The sequence below is a fragment of the Actinia tenebrosa genome, unplaced genomic scaffold (assembly GCF_029948245.1).
Source record: "Actinia tenebrosa isolate PJP-AT-01 unplaced genomic scaffold, QUT_ActTen_1.0 PGA_scaffold11__36_contigs__length_13525064, whole genome shotgun sequence".
NCBI lineage: Eukaryota > Metazoa > Cnidaria > Anthozoa > Actiniaria > Actiniidae > Actinia > Actinia tenebrosa.
This window is the reverse complement of record NW_028292571.1, coordinates 10,650,661-10,663,553: the sequence shown is the minus strand read 5'-3', so window position 1 is coordinate 10,663,553 and position 12,893 is coordinate 10,650,661. Positions and strand designations below refer to the sequence as shown.

The 12,893-nt window shown below is 38.8% G+C and overlaps 2 protein-coding genes across 2 annotated transcripts in view; one reads left to right on the top strand and one right to left on the bottom strand.

Moving 5' to 3' along the window:
* Positions 1–607: 607 nt before the first annotated feature.
* Positions 608–5,134, bottom strand: LOC116302410 (tryptase). Its single transcript, XM_089027812.1, has 8 exons — positions 5,018–5,134; positions 4,514–4,648; positions 4,030–4,274; positions 3,323–3,407; positions 2,688–2,777; positions 2,016–2,211; positions 1,394–1,543; positions 608–1,051 (listed from the first exon to the last, which is right to left on the bottom strand). Exons 1-8 carry the CDS (start codon positions 5,079–5,081, stop codon positions 664–666), a joined length of 1,353 nt encoding a protein of 450 aa, XP_088883938.1. The 5' UTR covers positions 5,082–5,134; the 3' UTR covers positions 608–663.
* A 3,456-nt stretch (positions 5,135–8,590) lies between these two features.
* The window catches only part of LOC116302413 (lymphocyte antigen 6G), a 16,969-nt gene continuing 12,666 nt past the window's right edge, over positions 8,591–12,893 (top strand). The window contains exon 1 of the mRNA XM_089027842.1: positions 8,591–8,816. Coding sequence (XP_088883968.1) covers positions 8,759–8,816 — 58 coding nt within the window. The 5' untranslated portion in view covers positions 8,591–8,758. The remainder of the gene's footprint in view (positions 8,817–12,893) is intronic.

Genomic DNA, 12,893 nt, shown 5'->3' with positions numbered 1-12,893 from the left:
CGAGTGAAAAAGGCTCAGGTATGACACGTGGTCTAAAATGGGTAAAACGTCAAAGCTAAAGACGTCTAGAGAGTGTGTGCTGCCATGTGACTCAAAATCCCTTGAGATATGAATAACGATGAAACGACAGCCATCTTGTTTGATCTAACAAGAGAAGCTAATGAGGCTTTGTTATCGTCAACCAACATGGCGGCTATGACGTAACATGCACCCCAAGAATAGGAGGATGCCTATCAAACAGCCGCCATGTTGGTTGATCTAACAAGAGAAGCTAATGACGAATGCTTTGTTATCGTCAACCAACATGGCGGCTATGACGTAACATGCACCCCAAGAATAGGAGGATGCCTATCAAACAGCCGCCATGTTAGTTGATCTAACAAGAGAAGCTAATGACGAATGCTTTGTTATCGTCAACCAACATGGCGGCTATGACGTAACATGCACCCCAAGAATAGGAGGATACCTATCAAACAGCCGCCATGTTGGTTGATCTAACAAGAGAAGCTAATGACGAATGCTTTCTGATCGTCAAAGCAAGATGGCGGCAATGACGATATTTCATTCGTAGCATTTCTCAGTCTGTAAAATTATCACAAATGCACGATTGTGTCATATCTGGTACGTTTATTTGAGTGCTTTTTTTCACCCATAAATACATAATCAACCCTTCTTGATCTCAGAATGAATCCAATCTAACAGATATTTCACCTTAGCATAGACACCAAATTTTCCAGGTCTCCCACAACCATTACCCCAGCTCGTTGCACCTTGTACATAGAACCGCCCTCCATTTTCACACACCATGGGCCCCCCCGAATCACCTTGGCATGAGTCAATACCACCCCGATCGAGCCCTGCACACATCATTGAGTCGTGTATTCGTCCGAGATAAGCGAATCTACAGCGATTTTCGCTTACGATTGGGACAGAAGCTTGTTGAAGGTAGTCAGGCGATGGACCATGTGTCCGACCCCACCCAGTTATCCAGCATTTTGTGCCATCACTGGGGAGTGATACACTATCCGGTAAACAAACCAAGTTCACATACCTAAAAAAGTATTATTAAGTTCATAAATTGTAACAACTTTAACAAAGCGGATCTACTTAGATAGATTTTAAGATAGGACTCTGGGTTGACCTAAGTCAGGGCACGACTAACTCACAGATTGAACCCTGAGACAACCACTCGGCTGATCTAAGTCAGGGCACGGCTAACTGACAGATTGAACCCTGAAAAGACCTCTGGGTGAGTTGAGTGTTGTATGTTGTAAATATGTGGTGTTAAAGCGTGGACATGTGGAGCAAACTCCACGGAAGAGCCCTTTACAGGTAGTGATGGTTGTAAAACATTATTAAATATCTTAAGGTATATATATATATATTGACATACCTATTGAGCTTGGCAGGTTTTTCAAGTTTCAGTAGAGCAATGTCATTTGAATAGCTGATTGGTTTGTGGTAACTAGGATGCGTGATCACTTTGATAATCTTGAAGTCCTGTTCAGTACCAACTTTAACACTGCGTCGATGAGCTCCCAATCTACACACATAAAATTGATACAGTCAAACTTCTCTTCACCTTCGGGAAGTAGCCCAGTGATCGCTTAATAGAGGTTGATCGCTTCTAGCTGACAGCAAATTTTGTATTGTGTGACCAATTTTGAGCATTTAATGAGTTTCAAAGACTTTTCAAAGACCGTTTGCATGATGGTATCATTTTATTACAACTACCAAAACGCTTTGCAAATTTTCTTTTTTTATTCAAATTTGTATTTTCTCATGAGAATAGTAAGACAACTGGTGCAAATTAATCGAACAAAAGAAAGTGTGCAAGGGAGTCTGGTAGTGGTATTAAATGACGCTATAATGCAAATGAAACATTGTTTGAAACACAGTAATATATAGTTGTAAACTACGTACTACGTAGGACACAAAAGAAAGTGTTAGGAGAAGTAGGATGTTCAATGTGGGAAGCACTTTTTTCTCTTCAATGTAGAGACATTTTAATGTACCTAACAATAGTTTTGATAGCCTTAGATCCCGATACACAATGAGAAGCAGTTAATATCCACTGTGGATGAATAAGTGACCCTCCGCAGAACGGTGAAGAACCCGGACTGGACTTTAACTGAGCTTGCCATGGCCAATCTCCGTGTTGGGATGACGTCCCTCCAACGATCCTTGTCTTTGGTCGGATACCACACGACCCTGTAGAGATAGAGGAATAAGCACGGGGTGGTGTAGCATTGAGAACGCTACCACTCGAGCTCGGACATGCGACCCCGGCAGCAAGACCGCACCGTTTGGAACCTGCTTTTTGAATACCCAATAGTGAAGCATTTTTTTTTTAGGTTAGGTTTTGGCTAATTGTTTGGAAGAATAATCTATTGTCATTTTAATTGTGTATTTTTTCTTTTTCAAAATCAATAATTACACTCGTCGCCAACGGTGCGGGATGCTCCGCCCGAGGACGATTCCCGGACTAGGTGTCATTTTTGAGTAGAGGTTCCAGTTATTTCGTTTCTATGCTTGATCAAGTTATAAATTCCGACGCGAGCGAGCTTGCACAATCATCTACACAACCGTGCTCCATACATTTCGTTTTTATAGAAGTAAGGCAATCAGAGCGCGGATCATAATGTAACTATGTTATAAAACATTGGAAGATTATTTGTTGTTTTTACCTGAAGGCGGAATCGGAGGACTTGGTCTCATGGTTGTTGGTAATACGACTATCGGTGTTGTAGCTGATGGGAAAGGAGGAGGAATGGTACCTAGTGGGTGATAAACAATTCGTTGTACGTTGCTAGACCATTTTCCAATTTTGTAAAATACCACTGTGTTCATTGATTATCTATTGGTCATTGCTTAAAGGCCGATTTCAGTAGACAGTACGATTTTCGCCTACAACCATCGTATACAACACGCTGGCGCCTGTCGTAGGCGAGTGTAGGCTTGATTTACACGCTACGACTCGAGTTGTGCGATAGTTGTAGGCGAAAATCGTACCGTCTAAACCGGCCTATACACAGTGTTAGCCTCATTTTAGCGTCAAAATCAATAAGAATGCAAAATTTCACCAACTCAAATACTTTGAAATTGCATGTATGGACACATTAATATAGGACACAAGCTAGAGGCTAACCTTGAGCAACAGGGAAATTAAATGAGGACAAGGACAAGGACAAGAAAATAGATGGGGGATCAGGACAGGGACGGGGACAGGGACAGGGACAGGGACGGGGACAGAGACAGGGAAAGGGACAAGGAGAGGGACAAGGACGGGGACCAGGACAGGGACAGGGACGGGGACACATACCTTCTTCGTTACAGAGTCCAACTGACACATCATCAATTGCAATGTCACCTAGAAATCCCCTCCCTACAATGCCTTCAAGCTTGAGCTGTAATTACAATTAACATTAAACGGTAATACAAAATGTGCTAACCGAACCAGCGTGTTAGTACTTTTTTCCACCTAAAATGTTAAATTCCATTTGAATCTGTGAGTTAGCCGTGCCCTGACTTTATCCAGCCAAGACCTTGTTTCTGGGCTCTATCTGCAGTCATGCCCTGGCTTAAATCAGACTAGAGGTTTTTTCAAGGTTTGATCTGTGAGTTAGCCATGCCCTGACTTAGATCAGCCCAAAGGTTGTTTCAGGGTTCAATCTGTGAGTTAACAGTGCCCTGACTTTGATCAGCCGAGAGGTTGTTTCAGGGTTTGTTCTGTGAGTTAGCCATGCCCTGACTTAGATCAGCCCAGAGGTTGTTTCAGGGTTCAATCTGTGAGTTAGCCATGCCCTGACTTAGATCAGCCCATAGGTTGTTTCAGGGTTCAATCTGTGAGTTAACCGTGCCCTGACTTAGATCAGCCCAAAGGTTGTTTCAGGGTTCTATCTGTGAGTTAACCGTGCCCTGACTTTGATCAGCCCAGAGGTTGTTTCAGGGTTTGTTCTGTGAGTTAGCCATGCCTTGACTTAGATCAGCCCAGACTGATAAAGGGCTCCAGGGTTTGATAAAACTTACCATTTGCTTTCCTCGATTTGCTCCTAACAGTGATACTTTAGCCATTTTCCATCCATCTCCCTGACTAGCCGTCTTACTGAATACTTTATTTGATCCCACGTACACATTGAGCTTCCCAACATGACGTCCATTCATGTGATAATAAAACGTTAGACACGTGTTTTCACCGCTTATATCCACGTTTCTCTCAAGTACAGCCTTCTTTCCTTCTTTCTTCCCTGACGCCTCAATATACATGTAATATCCTTCAAATAATTATTACATGAGGTTGGACAAGCTTGGCATAAAAAATATGTATAAATATGTAAATAATTTTTGGGGAAGTCATGGTGGCTAGCGAGGTCTAGATCTAATACCTTTTAAACAATTATTGGATAAGGCCGGATAGGCTTGGCATAATAAATATGGCATAATTAGATAGTAACTAGGAAAAGCATAACTTGAAAAGATACGTTTGTTGAATTTTTAGAAAATTTAAATGTACCTCTTCCAGTAGTATGGTCTGAATTAGGGCCAGTACCCTGTGAAGGAGTTCCCCATCGATATCTTCTCCAATTAAAGTCATCATCAGCTCTTTGAGTGAATCCACATGAATCCTTATCAAAGTTGCATGAGAATGCTTTGGGATAAAATGAGTGTTATTGATAAACCTCTTTAGAAACAAATAAACAATCCAATAAAGGAAGGAAGAAAGGAAGAGAGGAAGCTTCCCTCATATATATATGCGATTTCATTCTCTTTCAATCAAGTTTATGCTACAGTTTTTTTGTTCGTTTTTTTTTTTTTTCATTTCTCTATCACTCAACTTTCTACTCCAATTATCGCTATTGAACAAACTAAAGTTGCTTTCCTCAAACTGTAAAATCCAGTTAGCAGTCAAATAGAGGTTAATATATCTTATTCTATATGTTGTTTTCTTATGTCTATTTGATTATTATCTACTAACTACTAGAAACTGTTTCGGGGTGTGAGGAAAATCATTCTATACCTTGAATCCTGATACAAGTGGCAAGCAGAAGAAGCAACAGTGTTTCTGTACTAAGGCGATCCATCGCGACAATCTATCAGTCTACGTTTAAGCTTTCAATTTTTATAACACCCCATCATCGTTTACCAAACAACAAACCATGCAATTGCTTAAAGCTTTGCAGCTGAATTGATAGTGGAGGCAGAAGTACAAACTTTTGGTTTTAGCTGTATAGATTTAGCTGGCAAGAGGCAAAATACACATGCATAACAAAGATAACATCTTATCGTGATTTGTGAGAGATGACATATCCTTAGAGAAATTTTATTTTCTATTATCAAACTCATTAATAATTCATGAACACAATTTTGTATCAGATTTACAACACTCTTCACGGTCGTGATTTCTGTTGTGTTTTCCTCATGAATTATTAATGACTTTGACAAGTATGAGTGGCCGTGTTGTATCAGATACAGTCAATTCAAAAAACGTTGTCGTCGACCAGCTCAAGCCTACGCGACTGGACCGAAAGAAATATGGGTAAAAATCACTGAAGCGGTTAAATATTCGTTATTAATTAATTGTTCCCGCTAGTTATAAGATAATAATGGCGAGAAACAATCCATCAAATGCATGTCTTTGGGTTTAGTGAAAGAAAAACAAAGTAGTTATGATTCAGTTCACAATTTCGAAAATATGAAGGCATTAAAAAAACGTCTCCTTCAACACTTCCCGCTCGCCTACGAAGGTTCGTGCTGTAAACAAGGCATAACTAGTCAGATAAAATTATGGAGTCAACACGGCTTCAATGATTGCTACCTAGAGTTCCTTTCGGTCCAGTCGCGTAGGCTTGAGTTGGTCGACGACAACATTTTTTGAATTGACTGTACACAAACTCGAGGATACAACACGGCCACTCATACTGTATGTATTACTTATCATGTTTTTAAGTTTATGGTGCTCCATAAACATATTTTGAGGATCTTTTTTTGTTTCTAGGAATACATTTTTCTCGGAAAAAAGCAAACAAATAAGAAACACTTGACATATTAAATCGTGCGCGCTCCAAATATTGGAGATATGTTGGAAGTGGCAACTGCCAACGTTTTTTCAACCATGGACATTCAAAAACCATGAAAATATCATGGAAGTCAGCGCTTCTATTCCATGAAAGTCATGCGGAAAGAACGCATGCGTCATCTTTCACGATTGATTTCCATGATATCGATAATGATGGAAGTCACCACTTCTAACCTTTTTGCCATACCATGGAAGTCAGGAAATGATAGGAATAACATGGAGATCACTTCAACAGCATGGAAATTTATTTATTTATGTATTTATAATAATTTTATTTGCAAACAAATAATAATTATTAGGACAAAATTGGAAAAAGGGTGCTGCCAGGGAAGAACTGAATCATCATATATCAGCCCCCAAAAATACCTTGGATGTCTTGGAAATCGTGACTTCCATCATATTTCTATAACTTGAAATTTGATGGAAGTTGACATCTGGATATAGTAAAAAATAAATGAATAATAAATAAATTGATTTTATTTAACGAGAGTGACATACATTACTGATGACCCAGTAGTTTCCATTATGGCCCTCCCTAAACTGAAATGAAAGATTTAATGAACATAGAGTGTGTCAACAATCCCAACTGGCAACGAGGCAAACCAGTTGGCTATTAACAAGCATGGTCGAGAAACTGAATCTGAACTAATTAGGAATCGGAACAAATACAGTCTCAGCTAGTGGCCACAGCGGGACTCGAACCCGGCGACACCGGATTGCGAGACCGACGCTATGACCACTCGACCATGCTGCTTCCTTAATAGTTTAAGAAGTTGAAGGTCTGTCGTCGCGGTATTAATTTTATGAAAATAAATCAAGATCAAATTGAATTAAAAACGAACTTTTACTAAATGTTCACTACTTTCCGGTCCCAAAAGATTTTTGCACAAAAAAATCTTTATGCAACTGAATCAAAAAGTATTACCAATTGTTGCATTGAATCCAGGTACTAAATTCCCTAAAAGTGTATGAGGAAAAAATCCATGGTTTGTTATCACGCTGATGTAATCTCTTGTATGCAAATTATTTCCAGGTTCCAGATTCCTTAAGAAAAATTGATAATAAATCGAACTGATTTTTCATGGTTTCAATAGGTCACTTACGTACTTTATTACGTACGTGTCCGTTTTTTCTCTATAATGTTACAATATTTTTTGCTAATATTGTGCTGCGTCTACTGTCTACCTAAATGGGGCGTTTCCCATTTCCCAGTCCCCACGCAACAAGAAAGCGCCCATTCCCAACTCGTTTCTGGCAAAGGCTATTGAAGATGTACCTGTGTCTCAGGATACACTTCGCCCGCGTAACGACAGCAAAATTCTTTTTTAAGATTGTTCCTAATAGAAAATAGAAACTATATAATATCAAGAATCTTAGTCTAGCAAAACCCGCCGGATAGTGTTCTAGCTGAAGCATCAGGGGAGAGACTAGCCGGCCCCCAGACCATATTTACAGCTAATCCCTTGCACTCTGCCACGCACTGGCACGTTGATTTGAAGTAGAAAATAATCTAGTCTATCTGGTACATTGTTTTCATGGCTATTGTTGTGCTAATTTCCTGAACTCGTGGCCCAGTGGAAAAAACTTGGGCTTTCAAGACACTGAGTCAAGCACGTTTGAGGGAGATTAGTACTTGGATGGGTGACCTGAAATTCATAGTTACCCAACTTTTTCTTCTTCTTTTCTTCTTTTAAGATTCTTGGACATAACCTTAAAAGTACTTGATAAACGCATTTTCACACCTTATAAATTAATTTATTCGCCATTAATCAAGTTGTTTCAAACTCCGCTCTACTCTACATGAGAGCCCGTGAGGATCTGGGACCGAAACTAATGTCGGCTGTGGAGGAGACTACAATCTTGGACAAAAAGAGTTGAGAATTTTTCATCCAATCATGAAATAGTAGAATTTCCCTTATTAAAAATTTTTATTGTCCGTACCCCCTCTCCCTCAGGACAATATTGGTCCCAGCAGGCAAAGCAGCGCTAGCCCTTCCAAGTCCTAAACAAGCAGTTCACTAATATTTTGTCGTTCTTTCTTTTCCTGACACAATTTATTGTCGAAAGGTCTAGCGTGCAGACCGTATTTAACTCGCGTTAAGACGGTCTAAGATATTATTGTAAGTATATCGTGTACAATTCGGGCCCTCAGCCGAGTTGCACGATTATGAGCTAATCAGAACGCATGTAAGAATGAGCTGGCAAAGCAGCAAATCAGAGCCTGTTTTATATTTGTAAGATCAGTTGGAACCGGAAATACGACTCAAGTCAAACGCTCTATTGTTTTCAAATCATACACACCCTTTTCTACACACATGACAAATTATTTCTAAGAAGTTGCAAGATTATGAGCCAATCAGAACGCATGTTAGAATGAGCTGGCAAAGCAGCAAATCAGAGACTGTTATATATTTGTAAGATCAGTTGGAACCGGAAATACGACACAAGTCAAACGCTCTATTGTTTTCAAATCATACACACCCTTTTCTACACGTGTGACAAACGACTTCTAAGAACTTTTATTGCGCAATAATTCGTAGAAGTCAAATATTTCTCGGAAAAAAGGGATCGGCTTGCATCTCGTGACCTTAGACGGCGTTATATAAAACCACCACCCAGCTAGATTTTTGTACATTCTTTGGGGACGCATCAAGACTGATTCAACACAAAGAGTACTCGAAGATGAATGCATTCACATTTGGTGTGATCTTGCTCGTTTTATTGCTGAATGTAACAGCAAGTAAGTTGATAACATTTTGCCTTAATTGTTAAAAATTAATCGGCTGCATTACAAATAAATTAGAGGGGACAATATTGTGAAAAACCACTGTTAGAAATCGGCTCGTAAGGGCGAATACGACTTAAAGATAACAATTCAAATACACCGTTAACAGCCTAAATGTTCGAGAGGAGAGGAGAGAAAAGGAGAGAGAGAGAGAGAGAGGGAGATTCAGACAAATACAAGATGATTTGTTAACGCTTTTTAATACTGATAAATTATTTGCCGTTATAAGTAAACTGAAACGAGAAGCTATATAGTCGGCGTTGCAGGTAAAACGTTCGTCTTTCACAACTTTAATTCTAGAGTCAGTTTCGGTATGTATTTCTCTCTTGCCACTGGTGAATGAATGAATGAATGAAAACTTTATTTAAAAATAAATAAAGTCAGGGTAGTCCATTCAGAACTAATAAAGAGATCTGCTATCAATGGGAGCCCTGACATAAAATGCAAGTACATATAAATAGAAATACTGATAAATAGAATAGATAAATACCAAGAGATATATAAGTTAAATACTACAAATATGTGTAAATATATATAAGTATATAATTATATACTTATTAGATATATATTTTATAAGTGTATAATTTCTAGGAAATAAATTTATCATATAAAATGCACCCATTATAATAAAAGACTTTTTGGCAGTTTTGGTTCTAACACGCGGCAAATGTAATAATTTAGACTGTTTGGTAACCCTACCCTTATTAAAATGAAAATATTCTTTAAAAAATTGAGGGCAATTACCTAAAATACATTTCTGAACTAATTTAAAAACGTGCTCATTCCTTCTAGTCTGCAGAGCAGGCCATTTAAGATTACATAAACCTTTATCACTGTTCTTAGATCGAGTGACTATTTTAGATGCCCTCCTTTGGAAATTATCTAATAGCGTGGCATTGCCAACCCCACAACGATTCCATACAGTGTCGCAGTAGTCAAAAATTGGGCGAATGTACGATAGGTATATAGTATTAGCAGCATAAGAAGTTAAATTTGTACGTAAGCGAGACAGCATACCAGCTCTAAATATAATGTACTTAATATGAGAAGTCCAAGAAACAATGTCATCAAATATTACACAAAGATATATAAATTCATTAACACGCTTCAGACTTTGAAAAATCACACTTTCGTTTATGGTTGTATGTATAGTATATTACATGTAGTGGTTTAACTGTTTAAATTTGTTCGCCCACAAAATAAAAATAGGTTTTTGACGCTTTCGATCGTGTGCAATTAACCTAGTATGCAATAGACAAGGAGAGTACGTACTATTAAAGGCTTCAGTAATGGCATATGCCGACCTTGGCCTACAGTGACAGGCAGGAACTGCGTTCATTGGACTCCAAAAACGCCGGAAAAAAAGACAATTTATGATAAGCTTACGCATGTTACGCATGTCACTATTGAGAAGAGAAATCCATTAAGAATGTATATCTCTCTCATATTTATACTTATGCATTTATAATAGACAGAGAGAACGGAATAGGTCATTTTGTATCCACACAGGTTCCTGTTACTTAAGAGCAAGACCACACCACTTCCAAGAAATAATTTATAATTCGAGCGCGTCGCTCTGAAAAATTGCTATAAACACTGTCTATTGCGAAACAGCGTTGATGAATGCTTGACATTAATTTATGCATCGCGTTTTCAAGACCGCTGATACATAATTAACTTCCTAGAAATCGTTTAGAATTTGAAGGTCGTTCTTTTGAAAATATATCCTCAGAGGCGGCGGAGCCCTTTGAAAGTTTTCGTTAAATATAAAAAGAAACAACAACAGACCTAGTATTGACTTCTCTCCGTTTATTCTTATTAAAAATATCTTATGATTCTACCTCAAAACGTGGGGGGGCTCAGTCCTCATAATTTTACGTGGGGGGGCTGGAGCCCCCCGAGCTCTTTGGCTCCGCCGTCTCTGATCCTAATTTATATATATTTTAAAGATATCTTTAAAAGTATAAAAAACTATATATATATAATATACACTTTTAACGCGATATTGAAGTATTCTTTGGTAATTTATTGATAGCGCTTTCCATACATGAAGTTGTTCCACCAGACACGAGTGAAAAACGGGGTGTTACTAAAACGAGCAACGGAGTAATGAGTATCGAGTAATATAGTAATGGAAAAATGATTAATAGCCAAATTTTGCCACATAGAAACTTTTCAAATATCGGCTATTTATTGTGGAAAAAGTTACTGATTACGAGAGAAAGAGACTGTTACACATTGAGAGTTGCTGGCTTTATTTGTAACAGAAGGCAGAAAGTACTAGTATAAAACCCGTCTTTTTGTACATGGATTTCGCCACAAGGGCGAGCAAGTTCTTAGGCAAAAAAGTCGTGAAATTTGAACCGGAGTTGCGACAATACATCCCTTTTTCGCTCACTAAATACATAAAGTCAAAAATATGCAACAATATATTTGCCACACTTGTGCATAAAAAAATGTATACATTTATGAATTTTTGGGATCTTACATAGGAACTCTTTGAACTTACAAGGCGGACGATTAAGGGGCCGACGATAAATTGAATGCCAAAAAGCTTTAACTTACGATTATCCTCCACTTCCACTTCATCATCACTTATGACCGATTATTTCTAAGAAAACATAATACCCATAAATAAAGGATTCATGATAAATAAAGCTATACGTTTGTTCCCTCTTGGAATACAGGACACTAACCTTCCTCCATTTTGGCGCACAACAAGACGACGCAGACAAGAACACGTGCAGCCTTTTTCCCAGACATTTCCAACCAATGCGATCATGGTGAAATTAACAAGCGAACAAAATGTGACATTGATGATTTGTTTATATGGATTTTACTCACAGGGAAAATTGATCATTTATTGATTTTTTAATTTATTAATTACTCGGTTTTGTAGATTTCTATGTGGCAAAATTTGGCTATTTCTCGTTTTTCCATTACTCTATTACTCGTTACTCATTACTCCTCTACTCGTTTTAGTAACACTCGTGAAAAACGTCTGCGCATGCTCTGAGTCCGTATGCAAATTAGTCAAAACGTACTCATGTTATTGTAAAAAATATGTGCATTTGACTTTCAAACATGCCTGGTAAATTGTACTTCACAAAATACCAAACCTTAGTGTCCATGAAACTTAAGGCTAATTCTTTTGACCATGACTTTTATTGTTGTATTCGTCGTTCTACAAAGAGTTCCGACAACTGCATATCATCATTTGCGGCGCCAGTACCGGTTAGCGGTACTTATAGTTAGTCATGTGACCGACCTTGGTCGGCCATTTTGTTCTCTTCGAGTTTCGTTGTTTATCTCGGTTGTTTACCAAGTTTAAGGAGCTATTAAACCTTTTGCCTGTGTCTTGGCTCTTTCTTATTATTCACAACTGGCGTGGTGGCAGTCGGTGGACTAACCCAAGCCTCGAGATAAGTGTCAAAACATAAACAGCTTCGAAAACTGGAAGCAGAACCTGATTTACACGTTGTCTTTGGACAACTCACTTCCTCGCGGAAGGAGTTACATGGTAGAGGAAATCGAAAACACAACCTCTACGTGGTATTCAAGATGATGGATCATCTGTTCCCCAAGCCAAACGCCTTACTGCCCAACAGAAAACCAACCAGCTAATGCTCGGTCAATCGCCAATTATTGCCCAATTATCTCCCGGAGTTCGTTAGTCAAAAGCTCCACGTCTCTAGAGTTCATTTGGCAAACAATCAGACAGTATTTTGGTTTCCAAGTAACCGTTGCACACTTTAATGACTTCGCCGACGTACATCTCGACCCCAATGAACGCCCAGAAGACCTTTACCAGTGATTAATGGCCTTTGTCGAAGACTTTCTGCTTCGGACAAATGGTCTAACCCACTATGGGGAAGCGATGATTGAAGACGAAGAACTATCTCCTACGCTTGAAAACCTTATTGTCCTGAAGTGGTTGAAGCTGGTTCATCCCCAGCTCCCCAAACTAGTCAAGCAGCGCTACGGCACAGAGCTACGATCCCGAAATCTTGCCTCCATCAAGCCCGAAATTCT

Coding starts and splice junctions, on each gene's coding strand:
- LOC116302410 (XM_089027812.1), bottom strand. CDS start 5,081: ATGGATCGCCTTAGTACAGAAACACTGTTGCTTCTTCTGCTTGCCACT. Junction 2,212..2,687: donor TCCTCCGATTCCGCCTTCAG/GTAAAAACAACA, acceptor CTATCTCTACAG/GGTCGTGTGGTATCCGACCA. Junction 1,544..2,015: donor GCTATCAAAACTATTGTTAG/GTACATTAAAAT, acceptor TTATGTGTGTAG/ATTGGGAGCTCATCGACGCA.